Raw genomic sequence first — 27,634 nt, 5'->3', positions numbered from 1 at the left:
GTGTCAATAGCGTCGAAGGGCAAAAAAGAAATTGCAAGGCCAATGATGTAGCCAGAACCAGAGGATCAAAGAGCTCCTGTGTGTCAGCCCTCGTCCCTCTCCAAGATCAGCTACTGGAGTACAGCAAAGGCACCACCTCACATCTCTACAGGAGAGAGACCTCTTTCAAAACAAATGGGTGTAAATCATGCCCTCAAGCTCAGACTGCCACCGCTGCCTGCAGTGAATGGTATTTCACCCAAAGGATATCTCGAGAAATGACCTTAAATACATAGTACACATACCCCCCACAGCGCTATTAAGTGTCAATAATGCTCAAGCATACACTACATATGTAACATGAACTGAGCAAGCTTCAAAAGCAGATTTAGTCTTCAGTACAAAAGCTAACAGTAAGAAAAAGGCAAGCACACACGTCGTCTTAGATTTTTTTTTTTTATTCAATGTAAAAAATTTAAAATTTACAGTATTTACAAGTAGTCATTACAAAGTTCAGAAAAGAACCAAAGTATGTTCAGCAGGACCACTGTGGATAATGAAGTTTCTAAAGTCAGGAAGACTTATACTAGACATTAGAAAACATTTTCTAGGGTAAAGAACTCCTAAAATGAATTGCCTGATGGCGTCATGGAGTCTTCAGATAAATGTGTAGGAGGAACGATGCAGTTCTGGGGAGAAGAATGAGTCATAGACCCCTGGAGGTCCCACCAGACCCAATGATTGCATCCATTTAGAGAATACAGAAAGTGTATTAATAAACAAGGGCTTCATAGTTAAATGAGTGATTTTTTAAAAACCACACTAAAGAAATCTATGCAGGTCACTTAGTTTATAAGATGAAAGGTTCTTTGTGTTTGGTTTTGTTTTGGGTTTTTTTTTTAAGACATGCTGAAACTATTAATTTGAACCAAGTACAACAGCTCTTATTTACTAATACTAAACTGTTTACGTGGCACCACTTCAGAGCAACTGGTTACTTCTAGCCTTGAGAAAAACCACTCTTCTCATGCAAGTTTCTTTTCCTGCAATCTTAACTAGTGAAGGACTACATACAAATATGCATGTCTGTTCTAAGCAACTGGGACACTACAAGATGTCTTGTTTGCACAGATGTCAGTAGATTTGACAAGTGTCGTGGTTTAACCCCAGCCGGCAACTCAGCACCACACAGCCACTCGCTCACTCCCCCCTGCTGGGATGGGGGAGAGAATCAGAAGAGATTCAGTGAGAAAACTCGTGGGCTGAGATAAAGACAGTTTAATAAGTAAAGCAAAAGCCACGCATGCAAGCAAAGCAAAACAAGGAATTCACTGCCTGCTTCCCATGGGCAGGCAGGTGTTCAGCCATCCCCAGGAAAGCAGGGCTCCATCACGCGTAACGGTTACTTGGGAAGACAAACGCCATCACCCCGAACATCCCCCCACTTGCTCCACGTTTCTATGCTGAGCATGACGTCATGTGGTATGGATCATCCCTTTGGTCAGTCGGGGTCAGCTGTCCCGCCTGTGTCCCCTCCCAGCTTCTGGTGCCCCCCAGCCTACTTGCTATCCAAAATATAGCCCCATACTATCTACTACAAAGAAAATTCACTCTATCCCAGCCAAAACCAGCACAAGAATGATTTTTTAAAAACTACATTATTGATTTATGTGGAAAAAGCATAAAAGCAGAACATTTCGTGCTTCTGTGCCAGCATGCAGTATTACCACGGTACTTCGTTGTTAACTGCAGATCTGATGATAAAAAGTTTCAATGTTCAAGCAAAAATGAGAACTAAAGAAGTTCTTAGAAATATTGTCAGGTTTACACACCCTTAAACTTCTTTATTTCACAATTATAAAACTTGCAAGTTGGCCTGAGCAATTTAAACATCTAAACTACCCCCGTGCTACTGGCTACTTGTTAAGTACACAGCACACAGAAGACACACCTGCAGGGAGGGTGGTAACTCAGTGGCTTTTGTAATTACAGTTCAGAAATTTTCATTAAAAAACACATTTAACAAAAATACGTTTTTAGTTTTCATTAAAAAGACATTTAACCTTGTGATAGTTACAAGAAGAGGTCTGTTGCATGCATATATACGTGTATGCTGTATAGCACAAAGCACTCACTCCTGTGCTTGATTTTCAGCTTACAGAATAATGGTGCCTTTCCATTATATGCAGCTACCTGCCATGCCAATTTTTTCCCATATGCTCATGATACATTTCTGTGAAATTTCTGATCAATCTTAACATCCTTGTCCTTAATTATATCCTAGCACCTGGCTGGTCCCTTTTACTCACATAGGACTCCGTGTGACTTGAAAGATTCAGGACAATGTACAATGTAGTAGTATTTCAGGGGGAAGAGAAAAGAATCTGAGACAGTCACTTAGTTTTAAAAATGCACCTATCTGCCCTCACACAGGCAAAAAATATCATTCCTCTTCCAGAGTGACAGCAAAGGAAAACCTTCCAGAACAGAAAATACTTAATGATCTCTTATGTTCACACAAGTTTATGAGGCTGAGTCTTAGTTGTTCATTTTCCTAAAAGCACCAGGGTTTCAACATCCACTGTTAAGAATACAAATCTAACATTTCCAAGAAATTACACCCTTCTGACAGAATAGTTCTGAGGCAGATATACCGAATGGAATGACTACTATGGCTAATTCCTGATCTTCTTGGGGAACAGCAACGTTTTTGGGGACAAAACTGACAGAAGGAAAACAAGCTACCAATTGCAAGAAGATGAAATACTTTGAGCAGTAGCAAAGAAGATAGTTACTCAGCAAACTGTCTGATCAGAAACTTCTTCCCCAAAACCAAGCAAACCTCACAGTTTCTAATGCCCTATTTCTCCCTTCTGTGCCAAGTTTAACTTAAACATTTACTTGACATTTATAAAGTCCCAAGGTATTTATTGCAGTTCAGATTTATCGACAAACCTACCAAACATGAAAGAAATGACATCAACTTCAAGCTCTGCACAAGATGCAGCTGCTCATCTCCTCAGCAGACAGACTGCTAAAAGCACACTTCAGTGATGAACCATATTATTAACTGAAAAGTCAGTTTAGTTGAAGTTTCGAGTGCAAGTTAATTCTGATTTTCAAAGCCTTCTTGTAACACCAAGAGAGTTATGTTCTGCACTTCTGCAATGGAGATATCTACACACTAGTGGATCCTAACCAATAAGTCACCAGCATTGCCTTCTAGGAACTCAAGCCAGAACATGACATTAAAAGTTTTTAGGGGGTGTCACTACATTTGAACATAATGCAGAAACAAATCAAAGCCAGCTAACACATCCTTCTAGTTGGGCTTTCCATTACACCCTAACTACAAAATTCACCTGTTTGATTTGGCTTTTCCTAAAATTAGCAAAACACTGCTAACAGATCTGTTATCCTCCCGGGAGTACAGAAGGGAAAAATGGCTATTGTCTTTAAATCTTTGGGAATTTATTATGTACCACTGTGGTTAATGTTTAATATCTGCAGGAATGGAAGCAGTCCAGAAATTGCTCTATAAACTAACTTTATCTTAGGACCACTCGTGCCACCGAAAAACGTAAGGACAGAAGTACTATGATACTGGTTTTCCTTTAAAACCACCTGCTATAACATGCAAACATTTCCAATAATCTTACAAAAATAGCTTTTAAAACAAAGACATAGTTTTGTATAAATGCACCACCTTATGTCTGTAAAACATCTTTTCTGAACTAAGGTTCATTAAGAACTATTGTAAATGTTTCCGACAAACAGAAAATACCCATCAAATCTTGACTACAGGGAAATAATTGGATTGCAGGCATTAGACTTAACAGTTTTTAAACATAAAAAAATAAAATCCTCATCCTTCAATTTTCAAAACTGCAATCTCATGCTACAGAGTGCTGTCAGATGACAACAACTTACAAACTACAACTTACCACACTACTTTTCTATTGTCTTGAGATGTATTTTTAAAGGGAGGTAATTTGGTGTAGTTCCTGAGCTATGTCATAAAAAAGGGAAAAATGACAGTCATTTTCAACCTGCTAGAAAATGTGTGGAAGAAGTCCTGTTGACTTCTATTAAAAAAAAAATCATATTGTTCTAAGAATTAGGATAAAAATGCTCTGGAGGAAAGCAGGCTTTTGAATTTTGACAAGATTTTCTAAAGAATTTGTGCAACCACCCATTACACACTACTTTTTTTTTTTTCCAATGATGATCAGCCAGCATGCTAATACAGGAGTTACCCAGAATGTGACATGGTTACATTATGTATCTAGGTGATCCAAACAGACGCAGCTATATACAAATAAGAGCACTTTTAAAAATAGCTTTTTGAGTTCCAGGACTTCTGTTACAAAGGAAAAAGTCTGTCATTTACTCACTGAAACGTACAAAGTAATGGTCCTGGAAGTACATGCTTCTAGTTGCAGAAAAGACTATGATTCCATGGCCAAGAACCAGGTATTTAAATTCTTAAGAAATACAGGAAAAGGTTATAGGCATATTTTTATTTCAAAGAAATAGTAGCACTTTGTTTAATCCAAAAGTACTCTTCAAGAGAAAAAGACAAGCAAGAGAATACCTCCAATAAGGCAAAAACTCTCTATTTCTTGCACGTCTCTATCATAACCAAGTGAAGGACTTCTTAAGCTTTATGTTCATCAAATTGATTTTGAAAAGGATTTGAAGCAGAAGGGAATAATGATACAGCTGCTGTTTTATACTCCTTCATGAAGTCTGTTCTCAACAGAGTACTGTTAAAAAAAGAATGCTATTTCAAATAGGAAACAGTGAGTTATGTCATATACACAAACACTTCTAAAAGTCATTATTATGGAATTTCCCTCCACTTTTTATTGAGGCACTACCTTCCAGTCCCATTTCAGCATTCTACTGTAATAAGTTGTGTAGTGGTTACTCTGGTTGGACCAGAACAAGTACAACTTATAGATGTTCATAATATTACCCAGACTTTCCATAATCTTCAATAATGCTGTTCTTCTTGAGTTCTGGTTAAACACTTCAGCTATCCTGGTTAGTCAGCCTGTAAGCCATCACAGGCTGCTCTTCACCAACATCTATCAACATATCTAATGGCACGTGAGGCTTGTCATAGCCAGAAAACTTGACACAGTTGTTTGGAATGACTGTTTGTTGTATTTCTGTGACAGAAACTTCTGGACCTGAAGAGTTACTGCATACATCAATTTGGCTACTGTCAGAAATGAAATAACTCTCTTTTACTTTGCGACTTTGTTCACCATCGGAAGATACCTCCTCTGTGCTTTCCTGCACAGACACCTCTTCTGTTTTGGCTGGTGCCTCTGGGGAAGGAAGAAAAGATGCTCCTTCGCTGGAATGCTCAGGACTAACAGTTTCTTCTTTTGGCTCTACCTCCAGCGAGGTTACTTCATCATCTGCTGATAACTCCGACTGGCTTGGCGTGATGGTTATTACAGATACGTATCTTGCCTCCGATCTTGATTCTAGAATGCTGTCTGTGTTCAGGTTTCTTATCACACTGACCTTAAACGGGGGGGGGAGGAAAAAAAAAAAAAAAAAAAATCTTAGTTCCACATTATCTACTAATTTATTGGCTTTATCTTCTGTCAAAGTTTAGACATTAAAAAAAACGAAACAATTCATAATACAAATTTAATGTCATTACAACCAATCCCAACAGAAATCAGCAAAATTAGAATCTGGCAAGGTCATTAGCCTATATCTATGACTTCAACTGCTTCATTAACATTTTTATGCAAGCTCTCAAAATGCTTTTTATGTGCAAACACATTTGCAAGGACCAAATCCATTTCATGTCACCCACTGTATTTCAAGTCATTTGAAGTTTGCAATGTAGAAGAAAACAGCGAAGGAAGAAAAACCTGTAATACTTCTCAACTACCTGGGGAAACCTTTCATACTCTATAGCTACTGAGTGTAGCTTGCAATGACTGTAATATCTTGTGGCAACTGTCTCAACTGGGAGAGAAGTGAACTTTGGAAAGAGCTCTTTAAAATGGCATGAGAACCTTTACGCATACCCAGTAGTCATATCTATGCTGAAGTCTTCCTAGTTATTTCTCGTCTGTCACTAAGCACTCCCTCAATGCTGTGACAAACTTTAATATTTCACTTTGAAACCCCTCCACAGGAAGAACATATTAATTCCTTCAATGGCCAGGCTCCAGCTTGTTTTAAATGATTATGACATGCCTGCGAGCTGCTTAGATTCTTCTGATTTTTTTAAAGGTGTTTTCAAAAATAGATATGAAGAACAAAGCAGGGTAAATTTTCAGCTATATGATGGTATTCCCTAAAGCTAACAGAAAGCACAGGGAGAATAGTGTCCTTTTCAAAATTTCATCATTCACTACGTATTTGTATCACAGACTATTAAGTATGACAGGTAAGCTGATTTCTTAATAAAATGTACACAATCACTGTTTTTTTGAGATAATCTGTAAAAAAATAATCTGACTGCAAATACAGGTTGAGGCCAAGTTTGGAAGAAAGGGATGTAGGTAGGAGGAGAAAAGGGGGAGAAAAATAATGTTGTTTAAGAAAAGCTACAAATAGCCACAACGAATCTCCCAGTCTGCGTTAGCGTAAGAACTGAGAGAGCCATCAAAACCAGACGATCAAATCTGACTGTGCTTTTCAAGAATCTTCCTTGATCAGAAGGTTGTGAGGCTGTACCTGTACATTCGTACATTCACAGCGTGCTGACTTCATTAGAACTTGCCTTCATCTCTCGCTTCAGCCCCATACCTTTCCCCTCAGTTGCCCTGATGCCTGTTGATGGTACTGTGATTTATGCTGGATCAATGAAACTATCGGAGTTTAAAAAAACAAAACAAAAAAACCCAAACCCCACCAAAACAGCACCACAAAGCAAACAAACAATCCCTGGAGAGCAGTTATCTGTAATCTAAGTGAGTTTTACAAACAGCTGTGTTAGAACCACTAAGGTGAGGTGATACCCTTGGGAATCAAGGGCTGCCACTGGAAAACTAGGAAGAAGAGCACTGAGGTGGCTCCTGACCCTGAGAATATACCACACTACAACCTAGCTGCCATTCAGCCACCACTCTCTCTGGATGTTCATTTTCTGTTATGTGGAAACAGTCAGAATATTATACAAAGAACACTCAGAGTAATTTCCATGAGTATGTTCATAAGAAGCAGATGCTTAAAAGATAGTTGGAGAAACCAGAATACAATCATAATGCGTAGACACCGAAAATGTTATGAACAGATGGATTAATGTACCTTTCAAAAATCTGTTTATACAGATACATGAAAAAATATTGGATACTTATGCTACACTGACCTTGAAGGGACCAGCATCTGTAGTTTTTACAGGGGTAGCAAAAATCTGACTCCGATAGTCACACAGTAAGTGACAAGAGAAGATAATTCTCTGTGTAAGCTAGAATACTCAAGGAATGTGAATTAAAACAAAATGCTATAGAAACTATGGCTAAAAGATCCATTTACAACTTCCCATCTTTCCCCACACCAGTACACAGTATACTAAAGTTAAAACCAAAACCCAATGAGTTCTTGTTTCTGTCCTTTTAGGATTTTCACATGGCTCTAAAAATCATAGTCCTAAAATGCGTTAAGGGAATGCATTGTACTCTACACAGGTTCTGCATTTCACAGTGCCAGCTGGCAATGTTTAAAGATAGGTCCCAAGGACAAAGTAAGTACTCTCTACACAACTCCATCCAAGACTTTTGTTCTCAAAAAGGAAACCCTTTTTTCACTTGGTGAGTTTTTGACCAAAGCAAGATGGTGCAAAGACACTCCCATTCATGAAAGAAGGAAGCCATCAGAAGAAAAAGAACTCTTGTGGGTTTCCTGGTACCCAAGGTTATTTAAGAGTCACTGAGTCATGACTACAAGACAATTTAGTAATTCATGCAGGTATTTCTAGCTTCAAAGAGAAGACTCACAGCTTACTAGACTAACTGGAATGCCATTCAAAGCATCTCAAGTAAGAAGGGTAATTAAAATATGGTTGCTATTTGAAGAGAAGTGTTTACAGTAGGCAAGTTAGTATTTTTCTTTCGTGCACATTATTTAATACTAGCAAACTGACAGCCAGTGAGCTTAAGCTGGATGTCAGCAGTATTTCCTGGCAGGTGCAGGTGCTCAGGTATCTTCCTGTCTCCAGTGACAGCACCTGAGCTTTCAGGTCTTTCACTGTCTCAACAGACTAGGGAGATACACCGGTGGAAGCCAGGGTCAAGGATACATACAAATAACATATCCCAAGGAATCTGTAACAGTTAAGGTAATCAACAGTTTCTTTTTTAACTTTCTTTTCTAAGGGCTTGCCCACCTATGAATTCCCAGTAATTTTCAGGGGCACATTTTCTGGAGGAGAGTTTAAGAAGTCCATTTCAAATCTTATTAGGACCTTGACGAAATCTGCATGGCCTTTGCATGGTTCCACAACAAATTAATGCTGGGTAAATATATAAGTAGGATAATATGTTACTGCCCTATAGACGCTCACAGGAAAAAAAATCTTCACAACAGCTAATGAAGCAGCTTCTTTCTTGGAAGATGACAGTTATTTGTGACAAATATCAGTGAAAATCTACAGGAACAATTACAGTTTCTCCAAATCAAAAATATATGTTGTATAACCAAAAAAGCCAGAGTCACAAAGAAAATTCTTAAGTGTTTTGTGAATATCCGTAAGTGTTCTACAAATACAGTGAGAGAACACAGCCTTGTCATTCCTGTCAGGCTCAGACAAAGCACCAGCAGATAGCAGAAAAGTTGACTTAAGTATGAGCTAAAAATGAAAGTTGATGCTTTTCAATGAGTTTTGCTCTTATAGAGTTGGTTTTTTCTACCCACTAAAATAACTGCCACCATTTAAAGATAAGAGGCACTGGAAAAAAAAAAAAAAAAGACAGTGAAGTTAAAGCAGAGGGAGATGCTCATAGCGTATCAGTAAATAAAGGCCAGGCTCCTTTTAAAGTGGATAAGCTCTTATCACAAATCTTACAACAAAAATCTAGTACAGAACAAATCACACACAGGACAAACTGGAATGACTGAAGATGGTAGGTGGAAGGAGATGGCCCCTTGAAATACTTTTTGTGAGATAAATGAAAGAAAGTGAATGGCTCTAACTACAGCTGGACCACTGAAACATCAGATTCTTGTGATCCAGTAGAAAACTAGCATGATGAAGTCTTGCAAAGGAATCTGTCCCATTTCATTAGACGCATATTCCTGCTAGGATCCTACTATGAATAAGAATGTTTAAAAACATTTAAAGAACATTTTCTCTAGTGAAGGTAATCATTCAATGCCCATACTGAAAGACAGTTGCACTGCAGAAGTAGGACCTGTACATGACTGAAACGTTATTCTTGGGAGTCACAAACAGCATAGAAAAGACAATATAAGAGTTCTTGAGATCTAAATGGCAATGCATTTTTTATTTTCTTTGGGTATATGAGACTCTCAGCAAAGGCAGCAGCTTGATAGGTACTCTTTCTTATTTTTCCTTCTGTTGGAGAATTCCAACTTGTGGAAAGTCACTCAAATGATGTTTTAGCATCTGCTTAAAGCCACCAGGAAGCAGATCACTGGAAGGCAGCAGTCCTAAGGTAGGACACCTTGCCTAGCCTTTTAACAGATGGAAAAACTCCCTAGATGTTTCATTTTCAGACAAGCTGAGGTAAAGCACAATGGTCATAACCTGTATGGAAAGAAGTGTCTAGTACACATTCAAAGGTCAGTGACAGGCTCTCAGCACCAAGAAGTATACAGAGAGAACTTCACATCATTAAACTTATTATTCATATTGTTTACATTATTTATTCATTACTTTAAATGATCATAAGTTATTTATTTTACAGTCCCAGATTATTCATATCGCCTGTATTGAAACTATCCTTATGAGCTCTGCAATTTATATTTGTCACTAGAGACTTCAATGGGAATAGACAGAATCACAGAATACCCTGAGTTGGAAAGGACCCACAAGGATCATAGAGTCCAACTCCTGACTCCACTCAGGGCAACCTAGAAGTTAAACCATACATCTAAGAGCATGGTCGAAATGCTTCTTGAACATTGACAGGCTCAGGGCTGTGACCACTTCCCTGGGAAACTGGTCCCAGTGTTTGACCACCCAGGTAACAATCTTTATTAGTTACAGGTTTCATTCAGCTCCTTAGCAACAAAGCATGATGTGGAACATGAACGAGACTGTGGTACGCTGCAACCTAGGAATTACAAGATAACATATAGCCCAGTAAATTGAGAATGCAGGCACACAAATTAGTTTCTACAAGGTGAGCTGAAGTGTGAACTTGGAGCATGCATCAGGAAGCTCACAGGAATCAAGGAACACGCATTTTATTTGTGCAATATTCTTATTCCTGATCCCTTAGATGTGATACCACATCGCATCGCTTAAATGTGATCCCAGTGGTACTGGGAAGCCAGAATAACTATGGATCCATTGAGCATAGCACTGTCATTCTGGATGAGCTGTCTTTTGCTATAATGAACGGTTTCCACAAAAATTACGGGGTGGGTGTGTGTATGTAGGACATAACGTTATGTATTCAGACAGTTACTGGTGTGAAGATGAAAAAAAACTTCCAGTGTCTCACTTTTTCTACGGGCCTGTGTGTTTTGGTATTGGGGTCTAGCTGCAGATTCCATCAGACAGGTTTCTCTCATGCGATTTTTTAAAAGTCTACAGTGTGAATGGCTATCTCTGAACTAGTCTCATGGCTCTGTCACAGTCCATGGAAAAAAACAGGCATTTTAGAGTGTTTTGTCTGACCAGAAGTGCATATTATTTCAGAATGAGGTGAATCACCTTGTGCTGCACAAGCTGATGGACTAGATTACTGCTTACTACAAAGCATCCTGGCTTGGATATCTCCATTTAGTCAGAGCAATCTCACATCCTAATATTCTATTCTAAAAGAAGCAGGCTCCAGGGGGATCTTAGGCATCCCTGTGCTATGAAGGAGTCACTTTAAAGGGTCTTGAAGTTGAAGAACATGGAATTGAAGATCATTGCCTCTTCCCTCTAGAAGTCTTATGAGACTCCCTGCACCCGCTGAGAAGATACACTCTTGATATGATTGCCATTTACCACTGCCTCACCTGGCCGTTCTTGAAAGCTGTTTCAACTGCTGCTGATTGTTCAGTTGCTGTGACTAATGAGACACCAGGAGGACATTGTAACAGTACTCGTCAGATACTCTGCTCTTGCCTGATGTGAAAGCAAGGAATGCCGCTGGTCTTTAAGGAACAGCCACTCTGTTTCTCTAAGGATGGCTACAAGGAGCTTTTATGGTAGAGCAGCTGCTGACCTCTCTCTTCCCTTGACTGCTCAGTGTGAGAACAGATTTCCCCTAGTTGTTCTTCCCTCTTCCTACGGCACTATTACTCCCCCCTTCCCCTTACTCTGCCATCACTTTAAGAACATTGTAGCACTTAGCAGTATCAGGATATTACCATGTAATGAAGGAATCTCACAGGTGTCCATTGACAGGACAAGAGGAAATGGGCACAAACTGAAACACATGGAATTTTATCTGAATGTAAGAAAAAAATTTTTACTGTGAGGATGGTTAAACACTGGAATAGGTTGCCCAGAGCGGTTGTGGAGTCTCCTTCCCTGGAGTTATTCAAAACCCAACTGGGCAACCTGCTCTCACTGACCCTGCTTGAGCAAAAGGGTTGGACTAGATGATCTCAAAAAGTCTCCTCTAACCTCAGCGATTCTGTGGTTCTGTGTCTCTGCCACTAGAATGAATACAAACCTGTCTATGTACACACACATTGAGTTTTTAAGAACTAAGTTCTCAAACTAGACCAAGGACTGCTACTTCAGTCAAAGAGACTGAAGTCTAGCTGTAACACAAATGCAAGGCATCTAGTTGCAGAGGCTGTCAGGCTATTAGACTGGTATAAATCCTAAACATCTACAAAACCATGGTAAAAAAAAAAAAAAAAGACACAGGCATAAAGATGTTATAGTTATAAAAGTTACCTAGCTGGATATTAAAAATCTGATGCAGATGGGAAGTCTGAACTTACCAAAGACTTAGGCAGCTTTATGTTCGTCTTCCTTAGTTTCTTGCAGCCACAACATACTGTCAAAATTAGACTCACGCTCAGAATAACACCACACAGAACGATGGTAAGATCTTGTGTGCCTAAGAAGTTAGAGCAAAATCTGTTAGGAAGTTTGGAAAAATAAGCCACTGTTGTATCACATAGAATAACTTCAGAAACTGTAATAGCTCAGAATGCTTAGCTGTCATGTGTGAATTTGTCAATTTAGCACCTTTTTTCGCTCAAGAAAACTTAATTTATAAAGCATTATATCAAGTAAATAAAAATTAGAATGACAGAAGATTTTCAATTTATATAAACACAGTCATATTTTTATAGAGCTAAAGGAACTTTATAACTAAGTTTTTGTTCCTTAGAGATGACAGATGGGGATGAACAGTACGTTTTCCATGTGATAGCATATTAACTGACATAATAATTACACATAGTCTATGTACAATAAAATTAAAATGTCATGTCTTCCAAAACATAGGTTTATTAACTATTGCTAGTAAGATTCCACTAGCCTGACTCTCCTTACTGTCCTCCCCCTCAATCGTACCACTGCTCTGGTGCGTAAAAGAAAGAACACAACTGCTCCTATCAGTTTTATCTCTTTTCTCTAGTGAAGTTTTGGGCCATAATGAAGTAACATTAAAAAGTTTGTAAGAGGCTATCAGAGATATGAAGTTGGGTCACTAGCTGCCTTTTTTCTCTTTAATTAAGAAAAAGATGCCAATACCTCAATTTTATGACCACAAGTTTATAGTTGCTTCAGACTCAAGAAAGTCTATACACCTTTTCCTCAGTGATGAGACTGAGCAAAAAGCCGTTTGTTAGAAGAAAGAGACAATGCTTCTGAAAATTACGTAACTCAGTGAATGATCCATTCGTCATTTGTTAATTACATCAATGACCAGGTGCAATGGAAACAGGTTTTGTAATACCAATGAAGCATGAAAAGCACCCAAAAAAAAAAATCATCATCTTTAAATGTCTTTAGAACTGGAAAAGTGCATTTGGAAAAGAATGACCATGCTTTCCCGTTTTTATATTCTCCCATAGGCATCCAAGCCATCCCACGGCTGTATCAGAGCTCAAATACTTAGCTAGAACAGATCTCTGGTCAGACTGAGTATGTTCTTACTAAAGTTTTAGAATCCGCTTACTCAATGCCTCCTTGAGAGGAACATGAATGCAGCTTTCTTCTGATGGGGCGCCAATCATCAGATTGTCGTATAAACTTCCCTTTGCTGAAACACAGTATTTGGAAACTTCAGCGGGAACTGGGATGTTGACGCTACATTTATACAGCGTACAGTTTTCATCAGAGAACACTTCTTCACTCTGCAAAAAATGGAAGTCACGTTATATCATTTGACTCAGTACAACAATACAAATGTTACAGTACCTTCCAACACTTCCAAAAATGTTAAAACACTATTAGATGTGGCTCCTACATCATCTATATGCCTTGCAAAAGCTGTGTGAGCTTCGGCTATCAGCTTATGCACTACCTTAAGATGTTATATTTGATCAGACCATGGTGCTTTCAGCTAAAATTTGTGCTGTTCATAGTCTAGATTCGCATTTCTAATTCACTTATAAAACTTGTTCCTGGATGCATATGAAAAGGTAACTGTAAATAAACATACCTACTATCATTTTCTTCAAGTTCAGCCTCCATGATTGCTAAATAAAGTGGTATTAGTATCTTGAAAAGTAATCTCCTTAAATGAAAAGTCTATCTAGCCAAGTGAAAGGGGCACAAGTAAAGTTACCAATGGTTTAGCATGTATGCAGAAACAATAGCATGGGATCAAGTAACTATCTTGTGTACAGCTAATGCAATAATCTCATTTTTGTTATAAGACGTCCATTTGGACAACTAAAATCCAGACCTTTCAGTCACATATCTCATTGGGACATGCTTGACCTTTTAGGGCTTCAGTAGTCCTATGTTACGTTCAACTGTATTCTTGATATCTGCTGGCTCTGTGTGTCATAGGAGTGAACCCCTTTTTTATGTGTTTAAAGTAAACAAGTACTTTTAATTTGAAGTTTTCATTTTGGGACTTACCTGATTTTTACTATCCCAAAAAGTCACGAAGTAGCTGATCTCTGAATAAATGTCTCCAATCCAAGGAAGCAGCTTCACAGATGGGAATGCAGGATGGTAAATATCAACCGTGATTTTATCACCATGCCTTGAGAGATTCAGTTTTGGTGGTCCTATTTTTCCTGCAACACATTGCACCTTTGCTATTAGGCCGAAGCTTTTAACATAAAATATGCTACTTATAGTTAGCTTTCCAAAATTAATCAGAGATTTGATAAGAATTACATGTTTATTTCAATGATGAAATCACTTAAATAATGAAATGATTTATTTATTAATTTAATTTATTTATTCAAAAATCATTTATTTCATCAATTTCAATGATGAAATCATTTATCACACAGCTGTGACACTTAGAAGTAACAGAGGCATTTGGATACATTCATGAATCTGCTTCTAAAATGGAAACAGAGATTGTCCGTGCAGAATTTCACTGTTAAGCAATCCAACTTTCCTACACACATAAGGCCATAAAAATTCAGCTCATTGACAACAGAAAAAACAAAGCAATTAAACATATACACGCGAGTGAGAACAGAACGCAAAATACTTCTGACTAGATCCCACCATAAATCACACTCAGCTAAAAACAATACTGTACTGAAACACAGGCTATCTGAAAATCTAAACAAATCTCATCTTGAGCAACAGTACTTAGGAAGCCCGATTTCCCTTGGCAATGGCCCACATGAATTTTTGGTGTCTAATGATCTGACTGAACATATGAGTTTCTTGTTCAATGGGAAAATGATTTTGTCTCTCTCCTCCATACATGGCTATCAATTTTCTGCAAACTGCCAAACTCAGCATTATTACCATGACTTTTGTCCCTTTGTCAAACACTAGAAACCAGCCACTGATTCCAAGTCATGGGAGTATTGGGTGAGGAGGGAATCATAGCGGAAAACAAAGGGGCCTCCACTTCTTCAGCTCCAGCAATGCAGAAATCCATCTCTATCTATAGCACAGCCCAAGTCAGGGAGAATCTCACGGACAATGTCCTGCCTTGAAAGCTATATGTTGAAAATGGAGCAAGTACAAGAGGAAGTCTCTCAGTCTTTCCTCACTCTCCTGTGTCCTGCCCATGCAATGCTGGGGCCTGCCCCACTGTTTTGGACAGGTTGGACTGGAGTCTAGACACACAATTTACTTTTACAGTATCAATGTGAAAAATTGTGATTTCTCCCAAAGCAGCCCAAAGGATTTACATGAATAATGAGTAACCTAGTTATCCAGCTACAGTGGACTCCCATAGCTTCTAGACAGTATCTAGACACCCAAAGCTGTCAGCACATGGGATTATAGTGTCAAGCAAGGTATCACCAACCACCTGAATACTACTTCAATGATGCCTAAAGGTCCACAGCTTTCAGTGGCAGTTTCCTAAATTGGCCCTAAATTGGTGTCTGGGACACCAGGCAAGAATGTGGGAAGGATGCATAGAGGGCACCATCAGCATCACTTTCTTGCCTTTAGAAGTTTTGAAAAAGTATTCAGATACCACAGTGACAGGGCTAACAAGTCCCTACGGAGGCAGAACTACAGAAGTTCCTACTGAACAACCATCATGTTTCATTTCATCCTGGACTCCTGACTATTCCCAAATGAGACAGTAATACAGTGAAAAGGATAATTACTAACTTTTTAAATTTGGGGAAAAAATTACAGGGTTTAGTTTATGATGGAACTTACCATGCTTCTGCAAAATAAACTCATCTGTCTCAACATACTCAGACTGTTGTGACCCAATGACAGCTTTAACTCGAAGCCAGTGAGAGGTAAAAGGCCCATGTATTTCCCCTGAGAGATCGCAAAAATGAGCTGAAATGTTCACACAAGTTGAGACGATCTTATAGTAACCTAAACTGTAAAACAGATCAAGTAATAGTTAATACAATTTCAATTGCACAATATTGTACAATATTGTACACTGCCTGTGACAAAACATCTGTGAAGGTGACGGAGCACTGGCACAGGTTGCCCAGGGACATTGTGGAGGCTCCATCCCTAGAGATATTCAAAAGCCATCTGGACATGGTCCTGGGCAACCAGCTCTAGATGATCCTGCTTGAGCAGGGAGGTTGGACCAGATGACCTTCAGAGGTCCCTGCCAAACTCAACCATCCTGTTATTTGACAAATTTTGCCTTAATTTACACTTAGGCAACCTTTACCCTACACGACTTCACCACATAGAAACAAAAGAATTTACCATGGACCAATTGCTTTTAGATGCTTCTAGAGAATATCAGGTACAGGAAATGACAAAAGAATAAGAACTTACTTGTAAGGTTTGATTTCCACAACAAAATGGGGAGTTTCAGGCATAGGTGGGTACTGCCAATGCAAGATAGTTTTGAAATTTTCGGATGTTACTACAATCTGTGTTGGTGAAGGCACTAGAAGAGACAGAACAATTGCACTTTGATAAACAGACCTAGTCAAACATAAGAACAGCCAAGTATACTTCTAAATTATTTGGAAAAGGCAACATGCTAGAAGTGACAGGAAAAAATAGGCATAGAAGTCACACATACTTCCCCCCAAATGGACTAGTTTGTCACCAGTACAAACACATACAAGCCCTGCAAGTTGATTTATAGTTCTTCTCTCCTATGGAGACAGCTTTCTTCCTGTTGGCAACCCAGAACCTCAGATAACTCATACCCATTGAAAGCAAGCCCATCAGCCCATATCAGGTTCATAATCTGTGATGATTATACCCCTATGTTGGTATTACACAGCTATATCAGCAAGACGGATAGTATGAATTTACTGAAGTTAGAGAAGATTAGCCCAGCTCCTGTAGATTTCTCTCGCTCTTCCGAAACTGAATCGGGAGGCAGGGTGAGGGGAGCAGGGGGAAGAGAGGATACCAAAGCTGCAGGATCAGGGTCTGTGCTGCAGGGGAGTCCTACTGAATCCTGCTGAGTCCTACTGAATCCTGCTGACTGAGTCCTCCCAAATCCTGACTCAGCCTTGCCAGAAGACAACAGGCCTGCTGGGGAAAGCCTGGACTCAATGTGAATTTCTGACAAAGCCATTTTTACCACTCCAGCAGTATTTTTAGAAAGCTGTGAGGATAACAATAGACTACTAACATTTGTAAGGAATTTGAACACTGAAGCTGTCATGTAGTTCCATATACAGGAAAGCATTTGAAGTACATTTAGTAAACAACATCAGAGGTAAGGTAGTAAGCAATACAAAAATAAAAAGCAGTGTTGACAGTTTCTTCCTACAGCAAGCTTCTGTTCTAAGCACCTACAGCGACAGGGATATTGGGGGAGCAGCTGCAGGGGAAGGAAAATCACACGATCCTGTAACTACTGAAGGTTGTTGCATGGCATTCAGAAGGAGAAAAAATGAAGGTCACCCAACTGATTGTAACTGTTACTTCTTAGCTTCTCAATGTCTGATTTGGCATCCTTAATATTCTAATATAGCTTTTGTGAAATGTTGACAGGTAACTCATATTTGACCTGCTCTAGCCTGCTGCTTGTTCACAAAGCACGTGCTCCAGCTTTGCTCTGCAATATGTTGAGGGAAAGTAAACAATTTTCACATCTTGAGAACAAGACCACAAAGATATCACTTTACAGAAAGTAATACAGAGAGGCTGAGGTATGCTATTAACCACAAAGATTTGATACACATAACCTACATCACTCTGCAACTGGTGCTGTGGTTTAGTTATGTTTTAATATGTACAAAAGGGGTACTGCAGTTATTGGAAAAAAGGAACACAATCATCAAATTCTCAACCACAAGAAAAAAAAGGTGACAAATTGACAGAAGAGGTGTCAAACTACACAAATGTTGCTTCATATTTAGTTTTAAGGCACAGTGTAGTAAGTCTTAAAAATTTTTACTTTTGTATACTACCATACAAGTAAAACTACGCTTAACAAAAGAGTGGAAAACGAAATCCCAGAACATATTTGAACTGTCAGTAGAAGCTACATGGCTTTTAGTTATGCAATTACATACCACTTCGCTTATTCCTCCTTCATTCTTCCTCCCATCCCCACATTTTTGTTTTATTTTGTTCATAGACAGAGTTGCTACCCTAGATTTCAAGAAAGCAAACTTTAAGCTACTCGGGGAGCTACTTAGCAGCGTACCCTGGGAATCTGCTTTTGAGGGCTTAGGGGTCCATGAGTGCTGGTCAGCTTGTAAGAACCACCTTTTAAAAGCACAGGAGCAGGCAATCCCATGGTGTTTTAAGTCAAGCAAGTGGGGCAGAAGACCAACTTGGCTGAACAGAGAACTAACTCCTCATGGAGCTCAGGAGGAAAACAGAAACTGTATGATCTCTGGAAGCAAGGTCAGGCTTCACAGGAAGCTTACAGAGTCACGGTTTGCAGGGAGAAGACTTGAAAGGCCAAAGCTGAACGAGAGCTGAAACTGGCCAACATTGTTTCAGGTAACAAGAAGGGCTTTTTTAAGCACGTTAATAGCAAGTGGAGGTCTAAGGAAAACACTGGACCAATACTTGTTGAAGATGGTCATCTGACTAATAGCGATTAAGAAAAAGCAGAGGCATTCAATGGGTTGCTGTTTTGGGTTGGGTTTTTTTGTTTGGTTTTTTGTTTGTTTGTTTGTTTTTTTTCCCCTCAGTCTTTAATAATACTGATAGACCTTGGGATGCCCAGTCCTCTGAGTCAGAGGACACCGAGTGCAGGAACAGTGACTTACCATTTGTGGACACTGAAATCGTAAAGGGGCCAGCTGTATCAGCTGCATGTTCACAAGTCCACAGGGCCTGATGGGACTCACCCAGAGCACTGAAGCAGCTAGCGGATGTTACAGTAGGGCCCCTCTCGATCATCTACCAAAGGTCTGGGGAGGTCCCTGCTGACTGGAAGCTAGCCAACACTATTTCAACTCAGAAGAAGGGTGTGAGGGAAAACCCAGGGAACTACAGACCTGTTAGTCTAACCTCAGTACCTGGAAAAAGTATACAGAAGATCATACTGGGTGCTATTGAAAGGCATTTAAAGAATAACGCAGTCATCAGGCACTGTCAACATGGGTTCACAAAGGGAAAGTCCTGTTTAATTGAATATCCTTCTACGATAAGATCACCCCACCTAGTGGATGAAGGAAAGGCAGTAGATGTAGTTTTTCTGGATTTTAGTAAGGCTTTTGATACTGTCCCTCATAGCATTCTTCTGGAAAAACTGTCCAACTGTGAGATAAGCAGGTACCTGGTGCTCTGGGTGAAGAACTGGCTGAATGGCAGCACTCGAAGGTTTGCAGTGAATGGAGCTACATCTGGGTGGTGACCGGTCACCAGCGGTGTTCCTCAGGGCTCAGTTCTAGGGCCTGTTCTGTTCAATGTATTTATCAACGATCTGGATGCAGGAGTTGAATGCGCCATTAGCAAATTTGCTGATGATACCAAACTGGGAGGTACTGTTGACTCTCTTGAGGGACAAGAGGCCTTACAGAGGGATCTAGATAGATTGGAGCACTGGGCAATGATTAATGGGACGAAACTTAACAAGTCCAAATGCCAGATTCTGCACCTGGGACAGAGTAACACTCGGCACAAGTATAAATTGGGAGAGGAGTGGCACAGGAATGTAATACTCTGAAGTACTTGTGAATGCTGAGCAACCAACTAGAACTAAAAAGAATCTACCAAGTCACTCCTCCACAGCTCCGTGAAAGACTACTCAACCTAATTCTCCACTCTTCCATCCAGAGATGATTTTTAACATGCTCCAGCTCTGAGACTACAAAGGGAGTAGCAGAAAACAAGCTTTCCTCATGAAAACACAACTTTCTTCACAAACTATATCACCATATAAACCACCTTACCAGCTGCCAGGAACGTCACCACCAACATGTCAAGATCTCTGATGGCACTACAAGTTGACCTTGATCCCTTACAGGAATGAGTTTACACATACCATCAGCTCATACTTTTCACCCTCACTTTTAACAACTTTCCTTTCAGTGATAAGGTTAGTGAAGCACTATCTCCCTCTCTGACCCTTCACTCCATATCCTCAAGACAGACCTAAAGGACACCTTTCGGCATGAGCTGAGAAGCTGAAAGTCATAACTCTACTTACAAAAGCCAGTACAGAAACAGACTTATAGCATACCTCCTTTCACCTCATTAACCTCTCCATGTTTCACAGGCCAAGAATTATCTCCCTCTCTTTTTCTAAGGGATGACACCTTATTACTCCTTCTACCACTTCCCTTATTCTCTACAGGCACCAGCCATCTTGTCTCTCAAGTGGTCTAATGGATATGTAGTAAAGTCAAATGTAAATTGTTCTCAGCTTGTATTTATTTTTGAGGTTTGCTGGTTCTAGTTTAAAGCCAAAGAAAGCCTGAAAGCTCATCTCCTTTCCCTAATTACACTGGTTATTTTCATGGAAGACGATCTGTACCTGCAAACCTTGCCTAACCAATCTGAGTAACCGAGGATCTTACTCTTCAGGTCATTTAGCAATAATACACAGAAACTTAGCATAAGTGACAGCAGCTTAAGATGCAGAAGCAAGTGCTCAGCACTGCCAAACCAAAGGACCTCAAAACAGGCACGGAAAATGGATCAGCTTGTGATCACCCATGGAAAGTCTACTTTTAACACCTTGGTCAGACATTCCTAGTCCCTTTCTTCAGGTTTGTTATCTCCCCTGCGTGCCCCTGCCCAACCAATCAAATGGTCTTCATTGTCCAGCTCACAGCCCCTTTACTCAGGCTCTCTCTGACTTCTAATCGTTTCTCCTCCAGCCAGTGCAGAGACAGTCTTGGGACACACCAGCATCAAGACTACAGACCATAAAGAACATTGCCCATTTTCAAAGTGCTAGTGTCTAATCTTCATAGATACTATTTCTGCATATCGACAGTTAAAATGCCATAATACTTTATGTGAACACTGTTTTACTTAGCCCATAATGAAGCATTAGGTTTTTTTTTTAAAGATTTGACACCCTGTTCTATGTTGTTCAACAGGCACAACTGGAGGAAGATGATAGTGGCTAGTGCCACAATGGTAATCTTTAAACATAAAACTCCTAATTTATAACAAGCATAAATGCAGCAACACTCAAGCTGCAAACTGAAACAGTGAGAAACTAAGGGTGGAAAAAGTGAGCAGAAAATTGATCAGCAATTCATGTTGTGATGCATGATACAGGACACTCAACAAGTTTTAGTTTGCCTCTGGTTCAAAGGCAGTGATTTCCATCTGCAGTTAGCTCCGTTCACCTTGCTTTGTAAGACAGCAATACTGGCCGACAGAAAGGCAACAGAGACATTAGCAAGAACAATTTTTTCACAGAAATACAGAAACTGAATTGTGTATGTGCATTGTGGAACAACATAAAATGAACTTCAGACGGCAGCTCTATGTCCAGAGAATAAAAGGCAAAGGTAGGCCAGTCTGATTTACATTTTTTTTTTTTAAGAGTACTAAAAGAAACTAAGCATGCCTGGATTTTGATGATAAAGAACTGGAATGCTGGAAAGCAAAGGTAGGAGGAGTAAGGGACAGCTGAAAGCAAACACAAACACGATCACAGGGTGACCTATAAGTTGAGCATTTAATAGAGAACAGACATGGGAATGCAACCGCACAGTTTATCTCAGCAAACCCACACCTGCATCAGCTTGCAACCAACATACATAACTCAGAGAAATGTGAATATTTATTTGTTCATATACAACAACCCAGACTAACTATTCCTGCCATATTGGTGGCAAAGACCTCAGCAGGTGTGACTCCTGGGGGGTGTGTGTGTGGGTGTGTGTGTGCGTATAGACAATCAAATGTCTTCTCAAGGTGCAATTATCTTAACTAATGTATTTAAGTTTTGGAGACATTTACATCTTCAGCAAACTTGCATAGTGGACAGGAAGGAAATACATGTGGGAGGAAATTAAAAACCAAATGCCACTGAAATACTTTTGTTTTACTGCGAATATCTGCTGCTTGGTTTCAGGCTACTAAGAAATAAGGGGTTTTTTTTTTGTTTTTTCAAAGTAACAGGAACAAGTGTACCTAGTTGCATCTTCTAAGACTAAGGAAGGTAACTCAGCATTAATCCACTACTTGCACACAATCTATGATATAGTTCTGCTTCAAAAGCATCCATCAAACCAGAAAATGCTTGCTTGCATCTACAAGTGTAACTTGTCTCGTTTCGTACATTCACTTCCCCAAGTCAAAACCACCACACTGCACATCTTTCACAAATCTCAGCAGGGTCAGACACATGAAAACTGAGAAAGATTTCTATACTGGCTTGAAACTAGACTGTCTTGTTCACTATACAAATGCTCCTGAACAATACTACCTACGGAAAGTACTCATGAAATACAAGTTTCAAGCAGCCATATATTAAATAAAATCTATTTTTAAAGTGTATACAGAAGGACTTAGTATTTTTTTATATATGTAGGTGTCCCACCTGTTCATTGAGCCTCAGCAATGCATTGCCCAACAGCAAAAAATAAATTAATCAACTGGAGAATGGGACATTTCAGAGATGTAAAAATGAGACAGCCTTTAAACTGACGTTTATCTCTTGTGCAATATCAAAGTTCCTTCCTTCATCCTGGCGGAGGCCGTGAGGCATTACCGTATTACAGAGGCATTTGCCACCACTGTTCACGGAAGCAGAATTTAACTGAAAGTTCAACAATGCATATAACAGACCAGTGCCTGATGAGTCCACGATGTACACTACAGTTCAGCTGTCTGAGACAACAGCAACTTCAAGAATCAGAGTTCATGCAAGTTGCATGTGCCTATTAACCATCATTTAGGCACCGAAATACAGAACACACCGAAATACACAAATGGAAAGCTTAAAAAGACAAACTGTGAAAAAAACAAGTAAAAACATCTTTTGAAAGTCTGCTCCTTTTTTGGATTTCCATGAAAAACAAACAAATCCTTATAATCCCCAAGTGATACATCATAGGAAAACAGTTTTAAGCCATTTCCATAGGCCAAGAGGGACAACAGTTTGAACTTTGCTGCGGATTCACCTCAAGTGGGTAACTCACCATTTAGCCTGTTAAAAGCCATGTTTAGCCATGCTAACAAATCACTCCCTTCTGGGCCCCTGACTGGGAAAATGGTGTACCTTCCTAACGCCAGCCCTGTGCTCCATCCAAGCTCATATACCCACTTAAACTGCACGCAGAAAGGGTAGCAGCTTTGGTGACTTCACAAAAGTAAAAAAGTGATTCTCCTTAGCTCCCACCACCACTGAAGGAGAAGACAAGGGAAACAAGATCAGATAAATCTGCACTACCCAAGAATGCTTCTGCAGGACTCTGCAGCAATAGACAATGGAAAAAAACCAAAAGGTGACATAAAGGGAGCTTATACCCTGGAAAATGGATTCAGAGTAGCAACTCTACGCTAAGTCTGAAAAACAGCATGTAAAAATAATTTAGCCTGTTTCTGAAAGCTGTATTTCCTTACACAACGGACCTCTTTGATGATTTAGAGCCTCACTTCAATCCCTTCTGAATCAAACAAAATTGGCCTCTACTAAAGCAAAGTACAGCCATCTGGGGGCTAGAAGAGAGCGAGGAGCACTGCCCAGAACTGCAGGACAGAATTTCAGCAGGCAGAGGATGGTGCTCAGCACAGGCTGCAAGAGCACCAGGCACGTGCCACGGGGACAAATGGAAAATAACTGTCAGCGAGCGGGCTCTGTCCACGGCCGCATTCCCCTTCGGGGCAGCACACCTGGGTTAGCAGACATCCATCTCTACTATGCACTTCTGGCAGGCCAGGCGCTAAAGGTAAACAGCGCCTGCTCTGACAAACAGAGCTCCTGCTCTTGTCAGGCTGCTGGAGGGGAGACTGCCTGTAGACTGGCTTTGGCGGGGAGCTTGACAGACTGGAAAACACCAAGCAGCAAGGTGCTGAAGAATTTTGTTCCTGGTACCTGCCCGGCCTTCTTCTAAGTGGCAGCAGCCACGCAGCATATGTGGAGAGGTTTGAATGTGCTTGCCTTCACCTGCTTTCTTTTATCCTTTCCAAAAGAAACCCAGCACATACGCTTCTCTTGTAATGCCACTCCTATACTTTGATGGTACTTCCTTAACAAAGTTATTAAAAACAAGCTTAAATTAGTGCATGTAACAGCAATTCTGTGCAGAAGGTTCTATCAGAAGTTCTCAAAAGATCTTAAATACGAGAAGGAAACCACGTTCAATCTACAAATGAAGGGAGTACAAAGACTAGGGGTAAAATTTAAAGCTCTTAATTTTTTAAATATTTAGTGAAATGAACTTAAATGATTTCACAGGAATCAGGAATAAACATTACACACAGTATTTGGTGCATTTTTACAGCTTCTGGTTACAACGGGTTTTTATCTCCTCAGGGCTCAGAGCTTTCACACTGTTCCACGGAGCTTTTAAAATCATTGGTTATGATAAAAATCTCCACGAGGTGGTATGCTGTACTGAGAGGAGAGACAGATATAGATCGCCATCTTAAAAAAACCCACAGTAAGTTGCACAAGATGGACATTTTAAAAACTGCTGTAATAGTAGAAGTGAAATATTGTTTTATCTATTTTATGACTATTCTTCCCTTTTGTTATAGCTGAGAAGTCATTATAATAGATGAGATCTAAATACAGCACTTTCTCTCATCTAATTTGTTTTTGTTTGCAGCTGGACAGAGGAACTGCTATGACCACTAATAACCTGAACCATAAAAGAACAAGACCACCAAGATCATCACACACCACAGGAAGTCAGCTGCAAAAATGAAGAACACACATTGCCTTGGACGTCTGCCTTTCAACGTGCAAGAAGCACCTGAACTGCTATCACGGTCTCCAGATCTTCTCCTCCTCCTACTACTACGAGAACCTTGACCAGGGACCTCCTCTTCCAGGATACTTAAATGCAGACTGAGTGTTCCCATCAGAAGTGCCCAGCTCCACTGATGAATCACAGGCCTATCTATGCAGACATGTTAAGCACCCAGCTGTAGGAAAGGCAGGGAGTATTCAGCTATTCAGACAACTGCTGTTAGGTTGCCTGGCTTTTCTAAGGAAAATTATGTCCTACAACAGAAGATGACTGGGCATTTCCTCGTTTCACACTCAGGCTTGAGATATGTATTAGACTACTGGCACACTGAAAGCCCTACTAGGAGTTAAAAAAAAAAATAAAAAAATCACTGTATCATTGTAAAGGAAAGCATCACAAACATGCTTCAGAATTCCCCTTCTACTTTCATCCTTCCACTGTAAGCCAGCACGTCTGCTTGCATCAATGTAATAATGAAGTAACGAAACGGTATTAGTTCGTCATTACAGATACAACCAGCATTTTCATTCAGCTAATACACAGCACTATCTATTAGAATTCCCTTCATGCTTTTGTTCACTAAAAACCTAAGTTTTTGCTTAAATGATGAAGTCTCTGAAGAGTATGGTTGTAGAGGCTGTGGCCAACCTGAGTGCTAGTCACCAGGATAACTCTGCTTGTGTTTTCAAAACTTAACTCAGAAGTATATTCTGCTTCTGTCATCTGAGGGTTTGCTGCGCTCACACGCAGAAAAATGAGCTTTTTGTTTCTAGGCAGCTTGCCATACATCAACTACACTATAGTGTTGTTCTGTAGTCCTACACCGAGGTAACTTGTGCTGGACTAGGGTGGATTATGGCAGGTTTGTTTTACAGCAAGTGATTTACTGGTATTGTGTTTTTATTTTGAAGTTGCTTAATGCGACATAAAAGTAGCATATTCTATTAGCAATAAAAGCACGGCCTTGAAAGAGGTGAAGTCAGATCTCGAGAGACAGTATTTAACATATCAAGCCTCCTTACTGCTAAAATGTGGCAAAAAAAAAAAAAAAAAAAAAGGAGTTTCCCTGCAAGGTTTACTGGTTAATGATCAGCCACCAAGTCGAACAAACTGGATACTCAAGACGTAAATTACCAAGGGACAAGTCAGCAGGCAGATTACCATTTTTACTGCTCCTAGTCCACAGCTGGTAAACCTAAGCAGTCTTCTAAAGTCCCATACGGTGTGGCCCATCCCCAGGGGCAACCGAGTTCAGCCCCTCCACCGGGGCACGGATCTAAAGTACACGAAGTCCCAGTGAATCTGCGTTATGCATTTGCAGAATCGAAGGAGCCTGGGCACATACTCAGCGTTTCTGCGACCAACTGCAAGCAGCACTTTAGGTGAATGGATCTTGCTTTGTGGGTAAAGTTCGGAAGAGTACTGCTGTGTTACCCCGCGTGCGGACACGCTTCCTATTTCAAACCCTTTCACGAAGGGCACAACATGCAACACCCCGGATACGGCTCTCAATATTGTTAAAAACTAAATGCGCGTTCTCTTTTGACCGGAGCTATTAAACAGCAATCTCTGGTTTTAATGAGCTGTTCCACTTTGAAGTGAAACTTGTAAGCCAGAGTGAGTATTTCTCCCATAATTTACTCGCAACAACTCTGCCCAAACAGAGACAAAACTCTGTTCTTTGCTGGCAGGCCACCCCTCCTCCCCATCGGCGCTTGGCCAAAACGTGACCCGCACCTGTGGTCAAGGCCATGATCCCCATGCCTTGTTTGGACTCCCCGGTCTCGCACTCCCCATCTCTGCTGTGAAATTCCCAGTTTCCCCGCTTTTTTGGGCGCACACCCTCACAAAGCACAGCGGAGCAGGCCCGTTCTACGCACGCCCTGCTCTCGCTTTACGTGACAAAACGCACAGACGCCTGACATAACGGCTGCTATCGAACACCTTGCCGTACAGGGCTGTAACCACTTATTACAGGTGCAATGACGTCAGGGGTCACGCCTGCAAGAGTAACTAGGCAGAAAAGAGAGATTTCAAACCGCACCGACGGCGCGGCGCTACCAGAACCGATTTGCACGCCACCGATCGCTTCCACGGCAAAGCTGCCCCCCCACCCCAGCGGGAGCTCAACCAGTACCGGGTCACCAGGGCGGGACACCGCGGCACGGCCCCCGGGGGGGCGGCGGTGGGGAAGCGAAGCAAAGCGAGACGCCCTCCCCTCGCCGCCGCCCAGCCGCCCGCTCTCCCGCGGCCCAGGCGGGCCTCGCCGCTTCCCCGCCGGCTCCCCACTCCCGCGGACGGCGGCGGCAGGGACGCAGGCCCCACCCCGGCCCTCGGTCACGAACGACTGCGGGCCCGTGCTGCCGACCGGCCTGCCCGGCCCGCCCCGTCCTCCCGGCCCGGCCCGTTACCTGCGGGCGGCTGCTGCCGGCGGGAGGCCGCGCCCCGGCGGGGGGCCAGCAGCGCCGCGAGCGCCAGGAGGGCCAGCGGCAGCCGCATGGCGCCCGGCGGCCGGTGGGGGGGGAACGGGACCCGCTCCCCCGCCGCCGCTCCGTTCGCCTCGCCTCGGCCCCGGCGCCTGCGCGCTGCGCTCCCC

The 27,634-nt window shown here is 41.0% G+C and overlaps 1 protein-coding gene across 1 annotated transcript; it reads right to left on the bottom strand.

Annotated features, from left to right (window-relative positions):
* Nucleotides 1–418: 418 nt before the first annotated feature.
* IFNGR1 (interferon gamma receptor 1) lies at nt 419–27,634 on the bottom strand. The gene is made up of 7 exons (XM_087775824.1): nt 27,450–27,634; nt 16,508–16,622; nt 15,917–16,089; nt 14,186–14,346; nt 13,275–13,452; nt 12,088–12,206; nt 419–5,517 (listed from the first exon to the last, which is right to left on the bottom strand). Exons 1-7 carry the CDS (start codon nt 27,535–27,537, stop codon nt 5,014–5,016), a joined length of 1,338 nt encoding a protein of 445 aa, XP_087631950.1. The 5' UTR covers nt 27,538–27,634; the 3' UTR covers nt 419–5,013.

Source organism: Nipponia nippon, unplaced genomic scaffold (genome assembly GCF_047370975.1).
Source record: "Nipponia nippon isolate SJK-2023a ecotype South Korea unplaced genomic scaffold, ASM4737097v1 scaffold_4, whole genome shotgun sequence".
In the NCBI taxonomy this organism is placed as follows: Eukaryota; Metazoa; Chordata; class Aves; order Pelecaniformes; family Threskiornithidae; genus Nipponia; species Nipponia nippon.
This window is presented reverse-complemented; position numbering and strand designations above follow the sequence as displayed.